Here is an 18,818-nt window from a genome sequence, read left to right on the forward strand (position 1 = left end):
AGACCTGTGAGGGCATGTACTCTTAGGCGGCATCTGTGACCCAGAGAGGTGAAGTCACTTGCCCAGGGATGCATAGAATGGAGGTGACAGGAGGTAAACCCTTGAAACCAGGGCTTTCTGACCCCAGAGCCCAAGCAGCAGGAAACCAGAATTCTCCTTTGGTTCCCAGGGTCCTGCATCATCCTGCCATGATGGTGCTGCGGATCAGACCTTGTGGGGCCCATTGGAAGCCTTAAGGATTAAAAAAAAAAAAAATGTAGGCTGGGGTCCTCCCCTCCGACCATTGGAGTCCGTGGTTCTCATCCAAGGGTGATTTGGGGCCCCTCCTTCCCAGGGGCCATCCAGCTCTATATCTAGGGGTAATTCCGTGTGTCAACTGGGAGGGGTGCAGCTGGCATCCAGTGGAGGCCAGGGACGCCGCTAAACATCCCACAGTGCACAGGACAGCCCCACAGCAAACACGGGTCCAGCCCACAGGTCAGTAGTGCCCAGGCTGAGAACCCCTGCTCTACAATCAGGGCCTGGGTGTCCGTACTTTCTAAACTTCCTGGCTCGTTCTAACGTGCCCCCAGAGCTAAGAGTGCCTCTTGGTCAGTGCACAACGATCACATGGATTCCTTATTACACTGAGCCCTTCCTTGGGTTCAGGAGGTCTGGGGTGGGGCCCATAGCCCTGCGTTTCTAACAAGCTCACGGTGACTCTTGGGGTTCCCACTTGGGGTTCAGGACTGGAGAGGAGGCAAAAGAAAGTACAGGGAGCTGGGCTCACTCTCGTCATCCTCTCTCTTTAAACTTCTGTTTGAAAAGAGTGTTTTCCTTCAGATAAGGAGAAGGGGTGGGAAATGCAAATGCCGCAGAGGGAGAAAAAGTTGGTTGGTCAAAACCGCAAGGCTTTGCAGGAGAAGCAGTCCGTTGTGTTCACAGCAGTGCTCAGTGATTCACAGAGCAGCCGTCCGGGCCAGCTTCCCACCCAGCGCCGAGAGTCACGGCCATGGCCAGTCTCCGGCCCGGCTGGCTGCGAGCCCTTGGCTGGCTTGCCCAGGAGTGATGACTCAGGCTTTCCACCTGCAGAATGGGAGGGATGGCTCTTGCCCCCCATTCCTGGTGGGGGGGTGGGCACCCATTCCTGGGGCCCGAAGCCCCCAGCTGCCCCCCAGACTCATCGGAGGCAGATCTTAAAAGTCGGGACCTGCTTTTCCAGGCGAAGCAACTGGTGTCTTCACTGCTCATAAATCTCCGTTTGTGGCAGCTCAATTAGGAAGTCCTACAAAACTCCTATACTGAAAGAAGGGATTAATGACCCAGCCCATGTGGGAGAAATTAGCAGCTTCTGCAGAGAGGCCTTTTAAATGTATGCTCTGAACCGGCAGCCCCTGGGCTCAGCACTGGCTGGCTGGTCCCTGGGCTGAGCCAGGGATGGGGTGAAACCGACAGGGGATCATTGTGAGTCATTGGGTTGCACTTTCAAGGTGAAGTGTCTGGGAGCATCTGGCGGGTCCACCGTAGACTCCTGAAATGTTGCCAGTTGCACGGTTGCTCCTGAAGGAGCGGGTTTCGTGATGGAGGGAGGGGCGTGCTCGCCACCTGGAGGTCCAGGCCGGCCAGGAGGGAAGGGTTAGGTTTGGGCCCCCAGGCCTCATGCGTCTGCTGCCCGCCCCAGCTCCCGGATGGGGAGGTCCTCGGGCCCCTGGCACGGAAAGGGCTGGCCCTCCGCCCGGTTCTTGGGCTTGGGAGGAACGCCAGGAGCTCAGGCTGACTCATAAGGGGAGGGCCGGCCTCGTCAGCCCACGCTGCTAAGGCGAGGCCCGGGCAGATGAGTCCCTCTCGCTGACTGGGATGTGTTTCTCACCCTGTGCAGGGAAGGGGGCTGGAGAGGGTCTTCGTTCTTTCCTGCAGCCTGCGTTCCAGAACAATCAGTGGCCGGCTGCAGTGACTAAGGACTGGGGCCTCTGGAGCTGGACAAACCATCTTCTGAGGATTCAGACCTCAGCTTAACCCTGACCTGACTTCTCTTAGCTTTAGTTTTCTCCCCAGGCAAATGTGAATAATTTTAATACTTCCTTCCTCAGAAAGTTTCTGTGAGCATATATCGTTGTGACTCAACACTCAGCATAGACCTGTTCTATTTCTTCATCTTTCATTCATTATAGATCCAGATGAGGATCTAGATATAGAGAGACTTCCGTGTACGTACATATTAAGATATATTGAGATATATCCATATCTGTGTCCTTCCATCCATTCATCCATCCTTCCATTTGTCCGTTCATCCATCCATCCATCTGTCCATCCATCCATTCATCCTTCCATCTGTCCATTTGTCCGTCCATCTATCCATTCATCCATCCATCCATCCATCCATCCATCCATTCATCCTTCCATCTGTCCATTTGTCCATCCATCTATCCATTCATCTATCCATCCATCCATCCATCCATCCATCCATTCATCCATCTGTCCATCCGTCCTTCTGTCCATTCATCCCTAGCAACTCCTACTAAATCCAAGAAGACACTGTTCCTGGCCTTGGGCTTATAGCAGTACAGAGCTCCGTCCTGGGGCTTACATTCTAGTGTGGGGAGATTTGAAAGACAGGTGACCCACTAAAACAGGGTCATGCAAGATAAAGGGGAAGGGGGAGGGGAGAGACACAGACAGACGGGGTGTGTACTACTGTTTTACCTTCAAGGTAGGAGGATGGAAGGGTAGGGGTAAGGAAGCCTCCCTGAGGAGGGGGCGCCTGAGGAGAAACCTGCAAGAAGTGAGGAAGGAAACCACGTAGATCATCAGGAAGAACTTTCCAGAGAGGGAGGGACTAGAAAGTACAAGTGTGCAAAAATAGGAGTTGGGGAGTGTGTTTGAGGGACATTGAGAACATTCTAGAAGCATGGCTAGAACACAGTGAGCAAGGAGGGGGATCCTAGAAAGTGAGGTCAGAGAGGTGATGGGGCAAGATGATGTTGTTTTGAAGACTGAGTTCAGGATTGCCAGGGAGTTGCCAAGCGACTATGTCTGAACTCTGCAGGAACCGGGTCCTAGTGTCAGCATGCATGGTCCCTTCAAGTGTTTGCTAACATCGGGGGCACAAGGAGAGAGTACTCTCTGGCAAAGGGGTGCTCTCATGAAAAAGTTGACTTGCCCTTTTTTGTAAAATAAAGATCAAATCTCACTCGCCTTTCCTCCCCGTTGGGAGAACAGACACCTGTCCCTTGATTTGTGAAAACAACATGCGTTGTTGGAAGAAGACTAGCCCTAACGACCTAGGGCACTAAGACAGGAACATGTTTCCGGGGTCAGCCGTTGCGGGGGCTGATGGCTCCACGTTTGTGATGACAGCAGGTGACAAAGGTGGGCGGGGCGTGCCGTGAAATCAGCCTCTTTTGAGCAGACTTCTTCTGCCATTGCAATGACTTCTTTTCCCCTTGCCCTCAGCCCAGCGATCCGCCCACGAGCTGCCCATGGTGGAAAGACAGGACATCGACAGCTGCCTGGTCTACGGGGGCCAGCAGATGATCCTCACGGGACAGAACTTCACAGCCGAGTCCAAAGTCGTGTTTACTGAGAAGACCACAGGTCAGGGGGCTTGTTGAGCTCTTTCCTTGTCCTCCAGCACCATATAAAACTCCCGTCTCTTTCTTCCCGACAGCACTGGTTTGGGGAATGGGTCCTGTGGGCAGGGTCTTAGTTTCTGTTCTTCTCACTCTCCACGGGAAGCTTCCCAGGCCTCCAGCCGTGGATGTCAACACAGTTCACTGCTGCGTGGATGTGCCACAGTGTTTCGGCTGCTCCCGGGCTCTCTCGTTGGACGATAACCTCATGACTCTTTTTAAATTTTTAAAAAAATGTTTATTGTTTAGAGACAGAGAAATAGAGTGTGAGTCGGGGAGGGGCAGAAAGGGAGACACAGAATCCGAAGCAGGCTCCAGGCTCTGAGCGGTCAGCAGGGAGCCCGACACGGAGCTTGAACTCACGAACTGTGAGATCATGACCTGAGCCAAGTCAGATGCTTCACTGGCTGAGCCACCCAGGCGCCTTCTTTTTTTTTTCTTTCTTTCTTTCTTTCTTTTTTTTTTTTTTAACTATTTTTTCACACAGAGAGCCAAACCTTCTCAACCTTATGCTATTATCAGAAAAGGAGGCCATTCCACAGGGCGAATAAGTTTGCATGCTGTGGCCCTGGATATCCTGGGTTCAGATGCTGACTTTGCTACTTGTTCTGTGATCTCAGGCAAATGATCTCCCCTTCCAGTGCCTTCGTCTCCTTTTACATACAACGATAATAACAAGGGTTCTTATTGCCACAGGGTTGTCAGGAAGGCTAAAGAGGTTAATACATGTCGAGTAATCATAACAGCTCCAGGTTTATTGTAAGCTATAAACATAAGCTACATGTATTTTTTTTATTACGAATAGTGTTGCAATGAATCTTTTAATACTTGTAGGACAGTTAATTGGTCTTTGATACGTGAGTGTTTGTCTGTCTTTGTGCATGTACGGTTTATTCCTAGAGTGGAATTTTGGATAGTTGTTTTGAGAGCTTTAAATACATATTGCTAAATTAACTTCCAGAAATGTACAAATTGAAACTTCCATCAATACTATGCCAGTAATGGTTTCACCCCATCCCAGACGTGCCATTTTTAAAATTGTTTGTTTATTCTTGAGAGATAGAGACAGAGCATGAGCAGGGGAGAGGCAGAGAGAGGGAGACACAGAATCCGAAGCAGGCTCCAGGCTCTGAGCTGTCAGCACAGGGCCTGACGCGGGGCTCGAACCCACAGACTGTGAGATCGTGACCTGAGCTGAAGTTGGACGCCTAATCAACTGAGCCACCCAGGCGCCCCAGAAGTGCTATTTAAAAAAAAAAAAAGTTGGAGAGCAAGCAGGGGAGAGAGCATGAGTGGAGGTGGGACAGAGAGAGAGGGAGAGAGAGAATCCCAAGCAGGCTCCACACTGTCAGCACAGAGCCCAATGTGGGGCTTGAACTCACGAAGCATGAGATCATGACCTGAGCCGAAACCAAGAGTCGGATGCTTAACCGACTGAGCCCCCCAGGTGTCCCGCCATTTTTAAATGTTTTTTAGTTAAAAAATATTTGCTGAATTGGTACTTCTCTTTACTTCACATTACTTTGCCATGCGAGGTTTAATATTTTTGTTTTTGCTCACGTGTATTCTTTTTTTCCACATATCGTCTGTTAATATCTCTTGCCAATGAGGTCATGGTAAAAAGAGAATGATAAATCTCAAGTTACACAGTTATTTGAGAGTTATGGATACTAGATCAATTTTTTTCTCTAATGGACACGATTTCACTAAAAGGGGGTGTATTAGTATTTGTTTACCGCCCTGAGGATGATACAGAGACCATCGTAGGCAGGGTTGTCCTGTTGTGAGGACTGTGCACTGCACAAGGGCACCTCTCCTCTGGGGGCTGCTCTTCAAATGGAATGCATCATCAATCTGTGTATTACTAAGACCACTGCTAGCAGGAGGAAGCAGGGGGTCTTGGGGGAGGGGTGTTTTTTCCCAGTTTACATAAAGCCTCCTCTTGGGGTGGGCTGGCTCTGTGACCAGGCATGACATAAATAAGCCTACGGCAGTGGGGGGCTAGAAAGGCCTGGGTGGGCTTGGAAGTGGTTTAGAGGGTACGTGGTCGGTCATTGTGGGTTCGAGGGGCAGTGGTGGTGCAGTGAGGGATTAGGGACGCAGACATTTCCACGGATGCTTCGCCTTCTGTCCTGTGTTTGTCCAGGACTTTATTCAACTATCTCCTTTTATCGGGCCTGAGGCTGCTTCCCGCTCTGTGCTATTATAAGTGACTCAGCAACGAACATCCTTTATATTCCTTTGGTCAGTTAGGCAAGAGCTCACGCTCCTAAGCCCAAACCCAGCTCCACCATTTTCTAGCTGTGTGACCTTGGGCAGGTTACTTATCTTCTCTGGGTAACAGTTTCCTCATCTATACGATATGATGACACTCCTGCCTCGTAGGGTGGTTTAAGGATCAAGGATTTCTACACGGTAAGCACTCATAAAGTGCTCGGCACGTAGTAAGTGCTCAATACACATTAACGATCACTATTTGTTACTGTTCTTTCCTAGGGTTAAGGCCTGTATATGGCGTAGTGGATTCATGGGGGCTCGCACGTTTCTCGGCATCTTGGGGGAGGCTTACTTTTCAGATGGTGGAAGGGTGTGATACTCTCTCCTGCAGGAATTTGCTAGGCTTTTGTAAATCGGAGAGCAAACCAGCGTGGCTGGAATGTGTTGCCAAACAGGCAGAGGCCAGCACAAGTTTCCCAGTACCGGGTAGAGACACGGCCTTGGTATGGTCTGCACGTGGGGGAGCTAAGAGGGAGTCATGGAGAGTTCTTCAGCAGGAGAGTGGCCTGAGATGTACATGACCAAGCACACGTTAGCTGCTGCGGGTTTGACACACCTTCTGTGCGAGCCGACTATCCTGCGGGCCTTCTGCTGACTTTCGCAAGAAGCCTGTGGCCTCACAGCACCTTCCTGGCAGAGGGGAAAATGCTGGTAATCTGCAGATGTCTCGTTCTCCATGCCCAGGTCTGCGTGGGGGTGGCTTGGAGGCCGGGTCCTTCCTGGTCCCTTGCAGAGTGGGGAACCAGTCAGCCTGCGTTGTCCGGGGAGTTCACGCACTTGAGATGCTGCTCAGATGCCCCGGTTAAGTGTTTGTTGAGGGAACAAATCGACGGCGTTTATTCTGTCGCTTGCTTTCTCTTGGTTTCAAAAGAAGTTTCACAGTTGACCTCGTGGAGGCAAGAAAACTCGGTCTGTTTCACCTTTGAAAAGTTGTGTATGAATAAGGAGAATAATCAGAGCAGCTTCCTGGGATCTTTGTCCGCGACCGTCCACGTACAGTCTCGTCTAAGCCGCTGCCTGCGGGAGGCGCTCCGCTAGGCGTGCAGTGGGGGGACTCCCCCACCGATAGTGCCTGGCATGATCCTGATGTCCAGCCTCCCTGGGCCTCCGTTTCCTGCTCTGTAAATTGAGGTACTGATGCTCCCCGCCCCCCGCAGGAGCCCAGTGCGGACACGGTCAGTGCACGCGTAATGTGCACGGAGCGCTTGCCGAACGCTCGCTGCTGTTTTTACGGTCACAATTCTCCTTGCTCAGCCCATAGACAGCATTGACTGGACGGTGACGAGCACAGGGCCTGAGGTCAGAAGGCCTGGGTTCGAATCCCTGACCTGCATTGAGTGGCTTCGGCATCCTGGATAAGTCACGTCACCTCTCCGAGCCGGCGTTTAACCCTTCCGTAAAATACAGACGATTTCCTTCTCCTGAGAGAAGAAAAGCTGAAATGAGTTAGATGGTGGCACACATTAGGCTCGTGGCATAGCTCGTAGCACATGGTAAATGCTCACTGAATGTTAGCTTTTGTTGTTATCATTATATTTAGGCTGTGGAAAGAACAGAGATGAATAAAATTCTATCTCATGGAGCCAAGGGGCATTGAAAGACAACAAAAAGTAGTCATAATGAGCTAGATGCCGGGCCTCTGAGCACTTTATATGTATTAACGAATCTCATTCCTCACGACAGCCCTACCAGACAGCTACCATTGTCCTGATTTTCCTAACGAGGAGCTGAGCCCAGAGAGGTTAAGTGACCCGGGGAAGATCACACAGCTAGTAACATGGCAGGGGTAGGTTCGACCCCAGGCAGCCTGGCTTAAGAGTCTGCCCCCTTGGCCATTAGCTCTTCTAGTTTGAAGAAGCTTAGAACAAGGTTAATTTGCCTGAAGACCCTTCAGCTGCTTTGAAGCACTGCCTGGAACCATTTTGTGGTGAGATAGACCCTCGGATTCTGCAATGGGTCCCGGGCTCGAAAGAATCCGTGCAGAACGCTTTCACGCCTAGCCTAAAGAATCCCGGGTGAAGGCGGCTTCTGGATCAGTGCCAACAGGCCAGCAGGGGTCTCGGGGACGCCCCTGAGCCCCCAGGACGCGGTGGGCCTTCCCTCGTGGGATGTCGGGCTCCTCGGGGCTCTGACAGACAGGGGGCTTGCCGTGCTCTTTTGACCCTAAGTACTCGCCTCCTAGCCCGGGACTGCCTTCTGCAGGGGGACTCCCTGTTGCTCAACTTCGTTTTTCCAAAACGCATCCCGTTCCCATCTCCATGGACAGCTTGGCCGGCAAGGGCGCAGCGGGGCGGGGCGGAGTGGAACAGCTGAAGTTTTCCAAGGAAGGGGAACCCCAGCTGGTTCTCACATTAAGGAAAGGTGACAGCCTCCTGGGCTAATCTTAGCCCCCGTGTTGGGTCATCGGCACCACTAGGTCCAATGTTCTTTTTATAGCTGTCGACTAAAATGGAATTGGCAGCTTCTACTCCAGCGGGATGACAAATTGGAGACTGTCGGAAAAACAGTAGGAGAGGGGCAGCATGGTGTTTCTTAAGTTAGAAAAGCTTGGTGTTTTGGAAAATGGCATCTTATTTATAGCAGCAGTAACAATAATGATTATGATATTATTTTTATTACTGTTTTGCATTATTTTCATGACTTCCAGGAGCCGGTATGACCTGGCCCTCGCCCATCCCTCTGAATTCAGCTTTTTGGACTCTCTCCTTGTTCACTTGGCTGTAGCTACACCTGTCTTCGGTCTGTCCTCAGACACCCCCTGCTCGTTTCTGCCTCAGGACCTTTGCTTTGGCTATTCCCTCTTAGAATGTCCTTCCACCATTTCTTTGTACCAGGCTGGGTCCTCCTCTGCCTTCAAGGCTCAGCACAGAGGTGACTTTCTCAACGAGCCCTTCCTTGACCGTCTGCTCTGAAGTTGTTCAGCGTGCCCCATGACCCTGTCCCCTTCTGTCCCACTGTCCTGCTTTGTTTTCTTGGTGGCCCCAGGTATCGCTGCTGAAGTTGTCTTGCCTGTTTGCTTATTCGTCTGGTATCTGGCCTCCCACATCTTAGCTCCTTGAGGACAGAGACCTGCTGTTTGCTGCTGTATCCACAGCATCTAGAACGATCCCTAGCACATAGTAGGTGCTCACACATACTGTGGACTGGGTGTCGTCTCCTTCGGTTGTCACACCAGCCCCAAGGGGCAGGTGACATTGTCCCCATTTATAGTTTAGGGAACTGAGGCTCGTAGGGGTCAAGACACAAGTCCCGGGTCAGCCCACAGCTGGCGACAGAGCCGGAATCCCTAGTGCAGTTGGACGTGACACCCCCCTCCCGCCCCGCCCCTCCCCGGGGAAGCCCTCCTCTCATGTCCCTGAGGACAGAGAGAGAAACCGAACAGGATGATGAGGATCTTTCCTATTTACCGTGCTCGGCAATGGCCCCAAAGCCTCCATATAGTCTCTGAAATTCAAAAAATGTGTAATAACCTTCCAGGCGAAGTTCACGTGGAGAAGTCCAGGCTGTTCCTGACCTTCAGCTGGTAACCCTGGCCCCCGGCCACCCGGGCCTCAGGCGGAGTTGGGGGTCCCAGCAAAACATTGCAAAACAGGAAAAAATCTAAGGACACAAAAATAAAAGTGATGTGGCAGCAGAAACAGGGTTGCCATGGCTCTGAGCGACTGGCCACTTCTGGGCGGGATCCAATGTTTTGGAAGGTTCCCCCACATGACACAGGGTTTTGGAATTTTTCAGCTGGTAAATCTTTCTGAATTCAGGCCCCTGGCCCCAGCCAAGGAGCTCCCTGGCTCTCTGTGTCCTGCGGGGGTGTCTCTTGGAACCCTGCCTGCATCGGATTACTCAGCTTTGAGACTTAAATTGTTTGAAGAGAATTTTGTGTTTTGTTTTGCTGGACGATGTTCTTGGAACAGTCTGATGGCAGAGGCTCCCATCACCTGTTGAGAGGGCAAATTGATTTTTTAGAAAGGAGGCGTGGGTGGTGGGGCTCCCTCTTCCCCCACTGAGTCATCACATCCTAATATGAGTCACTTTATTACTTGGAGGTTCCCGAAGGTTGTATTTTGAGCTTTGTTTAATAAATATAAATGCACATGCTTAAAATAAAATTCTTCTGCTAAATTAAGCATCTTTCCACGAATTAGTATCCTAGAAACATTGGAACCACCTTAAAGCAGGCCTCTCCTCCTGCCACCTGTTTTTCTCCGCGGGTTTGGTTTTGCCCAGTGTAGCCACTTTCTGAAACAATAGACCTGGTGTGGGAGTCTCTCTAGCTCGGGCTTCCCTCTGGGAAAGGTCAGACTCCAGGCTGGGCTGGGGCATGACTAAGTCTCTGCGGACCTTTGCCCTCGGTGACTCACGTCCACAGTGGCCTCGGCCCCCTGGGCTGGATCCCACCGCTTAGGCACAGCTGGCCGGGACGCAAAACTTGCCTCCAAAGCCAGAGGCCGGGTCGCTGCCCCAAAGCCCCGCTAGAGACCGAGCAAACAGTCTGGCTTTCGGTCCCTTGCATGTCAGGACAGGCTTTGGGGTGAAAGAATCCCGTATCCTGCAGTTCATTCAGTGGAAGCCTTTGAAAGACGGCACAGACAAGGGAGTTTTCTAGCTCCCTTGGGTCCAAGCTTTTCCACCATCAGAAATGGTCCTCGATGCCAGGAGACCTGTGTGTGAATTGCAGTCAGCAGGCTGGAGTCTCCCCCTGCACCCCGACCCCTGCCCCCCCTGCAAGAAAGTTCACGGTATCTTGTGGTAATTAACACCCTTTCGTATTTTTTTTTCCTACATTTTTGGTTTCATGCTCTTCTTACAAAATAAAAATTGTTTATGTTTCAAGTCTAGGCAGGCCAGATCTTGGATCTTCCAGCGGACTTGGCCCGAAGCCTGGATAGGCCCCATATTTTGTGCTTGGGACTCAGTTTCCCCATCTTTAAAATGGGGTTTGTGTCAGGTCTTTCAGCAGCGAAAGGAGATCAAGGATCTCCAAGTGTCAGGCACATAGTAGGTGCTCAGGAAGCGTCACCTGTCCTTGCACGTGCCCCCTGGGAGCTCAACTGACTGCACATGGAGCCAGGACGGCAGGGCTGTGTTGGTTTCTCGTCTTGAGAGTAAGAGTCGTTGGGGGGCACAGGTTGAGTTTCTCCTCTTGCCCCCCAGGCCATCCGACACCTGCTGTCGTGGCCTCACGGAGGAGCTGGGGGGAGCTGGACTGATGGCCGCTCCCTGCCCCCGTCTGCCAGAGCTCGTGGGTGGGGGGCTGAGTCCCAGACCCCCACTTCCTGGTTCCCAGGGCACGGGGCTGGATACAGCTCATCACTGAGGAGAGGCGCCCTGCAGTCCAGCCTCTGTGGCAAACGACCCAGCAGTGCCCTTTCAGCCTCGCCACTCCCCAGGTATTTACCAAACACCCTACTGTGCGCAGGTTCTGCGCCAGCCCTGGGGATGCACGACAGATGAGGTCCCTGCTCTCGGGGGGCGGACAGTCCCAAACTTGTTTATGAGGGGGGGAAAGTGCTCCGAAGACAGCGCCACCAGGCCACAGGAGCGAGGCGGAGGGCTCAGACGGGGATACATGGAGGAGGCTCAGTTAAATTCACATCTCAGTCAACACATTTCTTTAGTATGAGCATGTCCCCTGCAGTGGCACAGGGCTTGGCAATACTTGTAGTAAAAAAGCATCAGCTGTCTGCTGGAAATCGAATTGAACCGGACGTCCTACATTTTTATCTGTTAAATCTGGGAACCCTGGGGGGTGTGATCAGGGAAGGCTTCCCTGAGGAGGTGGCTTCGAGCAGAGGCCTCGAGCAGAAAAGAGGGAGCTACAGTGACCTATTGGAAGAGGGTCTCAGGCAGAAATAGCCGCCCAGTGCCGTAGTCCCAGCCTGGGGATGAGCCTGGGGTGTTTGAGGAAATGAAAGCAGGCCAGGCCGCGGGTGCAGCCTGAGAGCAGGGGGGAGTCTGACACCGACCGAGCCTGGAGAGGTCTCTGGGGCGGGGCGGGTGGGGGGAGACGTGGTTAGATCATGCCAGGGTTTGTAGGCATGGAGGAGGATTTTGGATTTTATTACAACATAAAAACCGGTAGCTCTTGTCCTAAGCAGGGGAGGGACGTGATCTAATTTAGCTCGTTAAGATGGTTCTGGCAATCTGGAAGAATGCATGGACTCAGGGGTTGGGGGTTGCAAGCAGAAGGTGCTGCGAGTCCCCACTGAAGTTGTCCGGGGCGGGGGCGGGGGACGGAGGGGCTGAGCCCGCCGAAAAGGTGATGGGACATCAGGAGAAGCAGGATGCTGGGAATCAACGCATTTCCTCTCCACCCCCCCGCAGATGCATTTGGGCAGCCGCACCATTGCGGGTGGGCGACATCCTAAGCTGTGGGACACTCCTGATCCCCAGCCCCCATCTGCTCGGCTCGTTCAGCCCCCACACCCAGGGAGCACACATTTTTCTGCTCGTTCGCAGTCGTGAAAAGAGCAGACTGGAATGACTTCAGCCATCTTCATTTAGCTAATTTTTAAAACGCAGGGCCAGGACCGGGAAGCATCACGCAGGGTTTCCTAACACAAACTGACACTTTGATTTCCTCCACATTTGCCTCGAGCCCAGTGGCGTGCTCACGGCCTGAGTGAGGACGGATTCGCTTTTTTCCTTCTGAAAGCTCCCTTCTTTCTCCTTCGAGTGCTGACAGGAGCCCGTGGCTCATCCGGGCTGACTGCTAAGACGCCGGCCCGGACCCGATGCCAGCCGTCCAGCTTCCTGACACTTTGGGCCCGGGAGCCATCTGCAAAGCGGACAGTAAACCACCTGCAGGGTAGTGGCTGCCGGTCCACGGATGCGCTGGCTACCGGGGCCTGTGCCTCTGGCCCAACGGCCCGCCTACCGCACAGGCTGACCCGTCGATTGAACCAGGCACCCCCTTCACCCCGTGTTTGTTTAGTTCTTGCAGAGTCCTGCTAAGTCTTCTTTAGGCCTAGCCCCTTTGCCCAAAGAACCTGGCTCTCTTTGCTCTTCCCCTCTGAGTAAGACTTGGAAGGGCCCTTTTCGTGCTGGCTGCCAGTCCCTGTTAATTTAGGACGGGGAAGTTTGCCCAGACATCTGCGCAAGGGACCGGAGTCCTCACTTCGTCTCGGCCCGGAGCAGCAGAAGCGACCTTGGTCATCTCGGGCCTCTTCTGTTCTGGGCAGGGTTTCCCAGGGTCCCAGACCTGGGGTCTGGGTCGGGGGGGTGGATTGGAGAGCATCTGGTGTCTCCTAGGTCTGACTCTGGGGACAAAGAATTGGCCGATCATCTTGACCCGAGTGCTCTGGTTGCGTGGGATTCCGTGTCTGCGCTGTTATTCCGGGTGCCTCCCCCCCGACCACTCAGTTCCCGAAAAGGATTCTTCGCAAAGGGCTTGGCGATCGCTTTGGGGGGTCTTTTCGCTGGAGAGGCCAGCGGTGTGTCTGTGGGCCAAGCCCTAGGGAATCCTGAGGTCGCTCTGTGCATTTATTCCGCTGGTGTTTACCGAGCGCTCATGGCGGGCCGGACGTGGCAGTGCTGGGACGGAGCAGAGAACAAGACAGGTGCGTGGTACCCCTCCCGGAAGCCCACGGCCTAGCAGGGAAGAGAGAGAGAACCAACAGGCTGAGAAAATGAGGTCAGAGGATGGGAGGCGGGAGCAGAAAATGAAAGAGGGTGGGGACAGGTCCAGGGGGAGCTCCTGAGCGGGGCCGGAAAGCTGGGAAGAACTGGTCTGAGTGAGGCCCGCAGGAGAGCGAGTGTGGTTGTTGCGGGGGGCCGGGGGGGTGGGGGGGATGGAGAAGGCCAGTGGGCCTGGAGGGAAGCTGAGGAAGGGGGCAGGGTCCCTGTCCCAGGAGAGGTGAAGAACCATGGGTCCTCCCTTCTGAGCTCTCGTGGGCCTATGGGGAGCAAGGAGGCATGCGTGGCTCATGTCCCGGTCCCAGCAACCTGCTCAGGGCCTGCCCCGCGGTAGGAGCTCGCTCATTGTTAGTGGTCCATGCCTGGCTTCCGTCTGAGACCGTGGCCCCAGAGGGCTCCTGGGAGACAGGCTGGTCAACATACAGTTGCCATATCCTTGTCCATAAGAGAAAAGCTCTATCCTAAGAAATACTGAAAAATGCACGCAGTGTATTTCCACCCTGTTCTTTGAATGGCGTTCTAGAAGATGTGCGTGTCTCAGCTTGTCCATCCGGTCTGGTATCAGGGGTGTAACCGCGTGGGCAGTGTGGGGCACACATTCTCTGGTCTCTAGTACTTAACGATTCCTGCTTTTTAACGTAACAGGGGCACGCTTCCAGGGCAGAGGATATGATCATGCTTATTCTGAGTGCCGCCCGGTGTTCCTATACCTAATCTACCCGATACCCCCCCGCCCCCAGGATGGAGGGCCCATAATTGCTTCAGCCCCCTATCAACGAATACTTTCTGTGGCCATTTTATTTCTTCACAATGAGAGTTGTGATGCAATACTATGACACAACGAACCGGGACACCCACCAGAACCCTTGGGTCAAGATCATCAGCCGATTCTTTCTCCCCAGGGTCAGACCTAGGAGACACCAAATTCTAAAATAATAATGATGGCAATCCTCACTATGGGCTGAGCATTTTGCTAAGGACTTTACATAGAATCTGTTTGAATTTTTGCCAAGTCTTTGAAGCTGGTAAATGAGCTTTCCCTGTGCTTAGGAGGACACTGAGGCACAGAGAGGTCAAGCTACCACTCCAGAGGCCACGCAGCGAGGAAATAGCAATGATTGAACTTGAACCTGGAGAGAGTGAGCTCAGGCCGAGAGAGCCCTGCCAGCATTTACTGTGTGTTCCTCTGCCTCCTGGGAGCTCAATTCAGAGGATGGGATTAGAGTGTCCTCTTGGTGAAACCTCAGGACTTGTGTGCTAGGGGACTCAGGGGCGGGGGGAAGGAAAGATGAGCCCAGGGAAGTGGTCTTGAGGTGTTTTGCAAATCACACCCTTCCCGTAGAGACCAGCTCCCTTGAGCGTGCCTTCTACGTGCTACCTAAAATTGAGGACAGCAGGGTCAGCTTCCAGTTCCAGACGTGTTGGGGACACGTCTGTTCAGAGCCCAGGGTAGATCCCACTTGAGATGCACAACCAGGCTGGACTCCCGAAGCTGCCCTCTGATGCCCAAAAGGAAGAGGCCAGGCCCCTGGGTTTGGCTCATGATTCAGGTTTTGGTTTCTCACTTCTGGGAGCTCTCTGCCCTTTTAAAATTTAGGTAATGGTGAAAAGACCCATCTGAGAGTCAAGAAGTCAGGCATCACGCACACCCGCTTTCTGTAACAGGCACTTTGTGAATTCCCTCCACCCATGCCCACAGGCAAGAATATTTATAATTTATAATGACAAGCCGAGAAATGTCTATTATTTTCTGGTTAAAATACGCTTGTGGCTCCCCCCCCCCCAATAATACATTGTGTAGAACATATGCACGCAGTGACAAGACAGTATTTAAATAATACGTTGCCACCGGCCATAATAATCATGCTCACCAATGTCTGTTGAGCACTTATTCTGTGCTGTGTGTCTGTCTAGGAACAAACCAATGAGGTATAGGTACTGTGATTGTCCCCATATTTTGGATAAGAGGCAGAGAGAGGTAGAGTGTCTTATCCAAGCCCACATAGCTAATTGGGCCACTGGGCCTGCAGGGTATTAGGTTAAAAAACCTCTAATTAGGTGCTGCCACATCAAAAGGAGATTTCCCCTGCAGAAGCCTCCAAGGGCAAGTGCTGCCTGGCGGGTCCTGTTTGCCCTGGCCGGAGCGCAGGAAGGTGGCTGGAAGGACGGAGGGTTTTTGAGCGAGTGGCCATATAGGGACATCCCTCCGCGGCCCAGCTTGTGGACACACAGGGGCTCTCCTGGACACGTGGTTGTGATTCTGAAGAGAAGAGAAAGTCAAGTCCTTGGAGCAAGGGGCCTGGGGCCCGGGGGGAGGGAAAGCCAGGTGTTTTCCTGTCCTGACAGCCAGGGGAGCCCTTGCTCTGGGTGGGTGAGGGGGTACGGCAGCAGAGAAAGACACTGACCTATCTTGGGCGATGGTGTTTTCTGGACAAAATGTGCAGTCTTGGGGGAGAACCTCAGATACAGCGCAGTGGAGGGGCTTCTGCAGAAAGCTGACCGTCCTCCTCCCCATGGTGTGGGAGGCGGCTCCTGTCCCTCTCAGAGGCCCTCAGGGTGGGGGCATAGAAGGTAAAGGAGAGGTGGGGGGTGGGGAGCCGGGAGGAGGCCCTGTCTGAAGAGGCCATACCCTGCGTGGGTGCCCAGGACGCCCAGGATGGTCAGATCTTCGGAATTTTTTTTTTTTTTTTACAAGAGCAAAGTCTGCATTTTTAGGTGAAATCTCATTTTGAATTTTTTCTTAACGTTCGTTTATTTTTGAGAGAGAGAAAGAGACAGGGCCAGCGGGGGAGGGGCAGAGAGAGAGAGAGAAGAAGACAGAATCGGAAGCAGGCTCCAGGCTCTGAGTTGTCAGCACTGAGCCCGACGCGGGGCTCGAACTCACGGACCGCAAAACCATGACCTGAGCTGCAGTCGGATGCTCAACCACCTGAGCTACCCAGGCGCCCCTGAGGTCTCATTTTGAAATGGCAGCAGCTAATTAAAAAAAACTCGAAGCCACCGGACAGGTCGCAAAACAGGCCTGGTCTCTAGGGTGAGGCCAACGATCCTTTAAAAAATACAGAAATTGTGGTAAAATGTGTGTTATCCTAATATTGATGATTGTAGCCATTTGTAAGCATAGAATTCAGTGGCATTAAATACGTTCAGTATATTGTACCATCACCACTCACGGTCACCACTACCAATTTTCAGAACATTCTGGAATTTCGAAACAGAAACTCTGTACCCGGTTAAGTAATAACCGCCCCCTCCCCCTGAGCCTCTGGAGACCTGCCTTCTGCTCTCTGTCTCTGTGAATCTGCCTATTCTGTGTACTTGGTGCAAGTGGGATTATATCATTTGTCCTTCTGGGTTGGGCCTGTGTCACTTAGCATTATGTGTCCGGGGTCTGTCCGCGTCATTGCGTGTGCCGGAATTCGCTTCCTTTCCGAGGCTGGGTGCCGTTCCGCTGGACGTATATACCCCATCCCGTTCAGCCATGCATCTGTCGAGGGACCTCTGCCTTCTCGGAAGAGGCGTTCTGCCCCAGCACATACGGGATAGCGATTGTAATTTATGGCACCTCTCTTAATTCCGGCTGTGCTGACAGATGGCTGAGCACGGGGGTATAGGATGAGGAGGGCGCGACATCTGAGGTTGTCCTGGAGAGAGAATGGGGGAGGCAGGTGCACGGCCTCATGGTGACAGAGAGGGTGAGGGTTGCCTGGGGTGCCATGGGGGCTGTGGCTTGGCTTTCCTGGGAGGGACTGCAGCCGATTCTGGAAACATGAGCCCCCTGGAATGCCTGCCCAGTGTCCTTCACTGTCCTGGCAGAGAAGTTGCTTGGGCACAGGGATCTGAAACCACACCACGTCGACGGGGTAAGGAGCACTGGTTCTAAGGGTCAGCTGCTTGGGCTCAAATCTGGCTTCCCCAACCGGTAGCTGTGCCTCCTTGGGCCACTGCTTTTGCCTCTCTGTGCCTGGTGTCCTCACCTATCAAAACCCCAGACCTGCGGCATGGGGTTGCTGTATGCGTTAGACAAGTCCATACCCGCGAGGTGTTTTGAGGGGGTGCTTTGCATATAGATTGTGCTCCTAACCAATAGCTGCCACTTCTCCTGGGGGCGGGGTGGTCAAAGTGGTGCCTGGAGAGGCCGAAGCAGGTTGTGCAGGACCCTCAAGGCTGCTGCGCTTGCTCAGACCGTATCTGGAGGCCCAGGGGGAGCAGAGGGGGGCAGGGTTTGAGAAGATGGGCCTGAACTTTTGTGGTGGACGTGACCCTAGAAAGATCTTACCTACATAGGACCCTCCGTCGGCCTCCCAGGAAGCTGGTCACCCTGTCTCGCTTGATAACCTGGGGCTTTTCTACTCGACCGCATCTCTCTCATTGCACTGCCCCTGTTGCTTGAAGACTGTGATTAGTGACTGCCCACCTCCTGCCTTTGGACAAACCCCCGTTCCTTCCCTGGGCCTCACTTTCCCCATCTGATGGTGTGGGGCTGGCTAATTTCTAAGGGTAGTTCCAAGCACCTGCGCCCTGGAGCGGAGCCTGGGTGGCTCAGTCGGCCGAGCGTCCAACTCCGGCTCACGCGATGATCCCACGGTTCGTGAGTTCGAGCCCCACGTCGGGATCTGTGCTGACAGCTCGGAGCCCGGAGGCTGCTTCGGATTCTGTGTCTCCCTCTCCCTGCGTCCCTCCCCTGCTCATGCTCCATCTCTGTCTCTCAAGAATGAATAAATGTTAAGGAAAAAAAAAAGACTTAAAAAAAAAAACAGCCAACCAAGTACCTGTGCACTGGAATTCTATGGCTGTTAGTTGGTGGAGTTGTACTTATTAGGTATACCCACCAGAGATGGGGGAAAGGCTCCCTCTTGTTCCTCTTGGGTCTCTGGCCCAGGAGAAGAGACCCGACGAGAACCCCCTGCCTGGTGACGTGCTTTCACTGCACTGCCATTTTGTGCTTTGCCCTTCACTTGCTGGCGTGAGTGGGGAAGAGAGCTGGCTTGCCAGGCCCAGCTTGGTGCATCCTGATCACTTTTCCAACTACTTCTCCCTTTCCTCCCAATTATGAGACTCCTGAAAATGGTCCTTCCTTTTCAAAGTGGGTCAGAGTCACACAGGGAAATGAGATTATCGGTGATAGAACTCAACTCAGCCAACGAGAGGCTAGAGCATCAACACATTATTGTTCGTTTCCTCCGTTAGTTTATTACTTAATCTTCTGACTTTGAGCTCACATTGCAGTTAGTAAACAAGAACGTTCTTTTTGTAAAAATGTTTGTTTATTTTTGAAAGCGAGGGAGAGAGAGAGAGAGG

The 18,818-nt window shown here is 52.9% G+C and overlaps 1 protein-coding gene across 7 annotated transcripts in view; it reads left to right on the top strand.

Annotated features, from left to right (window-relative positions):
* The window catches only part of NFATC2 (nuclear factor of activated T cells 2), a 158,415-nt gene that overhangs the window by 93,112 nt on the left and 46,485 nt on the right, over positions 1 to 18,818 (top strand). For all 7 annotated transcript variants that reach the window (XM_047852119.1, XM_047852121.1, XM_047852118.1 and 4 more), the window contains exon 6: positions 3,433 to 3,573. In XM_047852119.1, the coding sequence (XP_047708075.1) occupies positions 3,433 to 3,573 (141 nt within the window). The remainder of the gene's footprint in view (positions 1 to 3,432; positions 3,574 to 18,818) is intronic.

This window comes from Prionailurus viverrinus, chromosome A3, assembly GCF_022837055.1.
Source record: "Prionailurus viverrinus isolate Anna chromosome A3, UM_Priviv_1.0, whole genome shotgun sequence".
NCBI classification, from domain to species: Eukaryota; Metazoa; Chordata; class Mammalia; order Carnivora; family Felidae; genus Prionailurus; species Prionailurus viverrinus.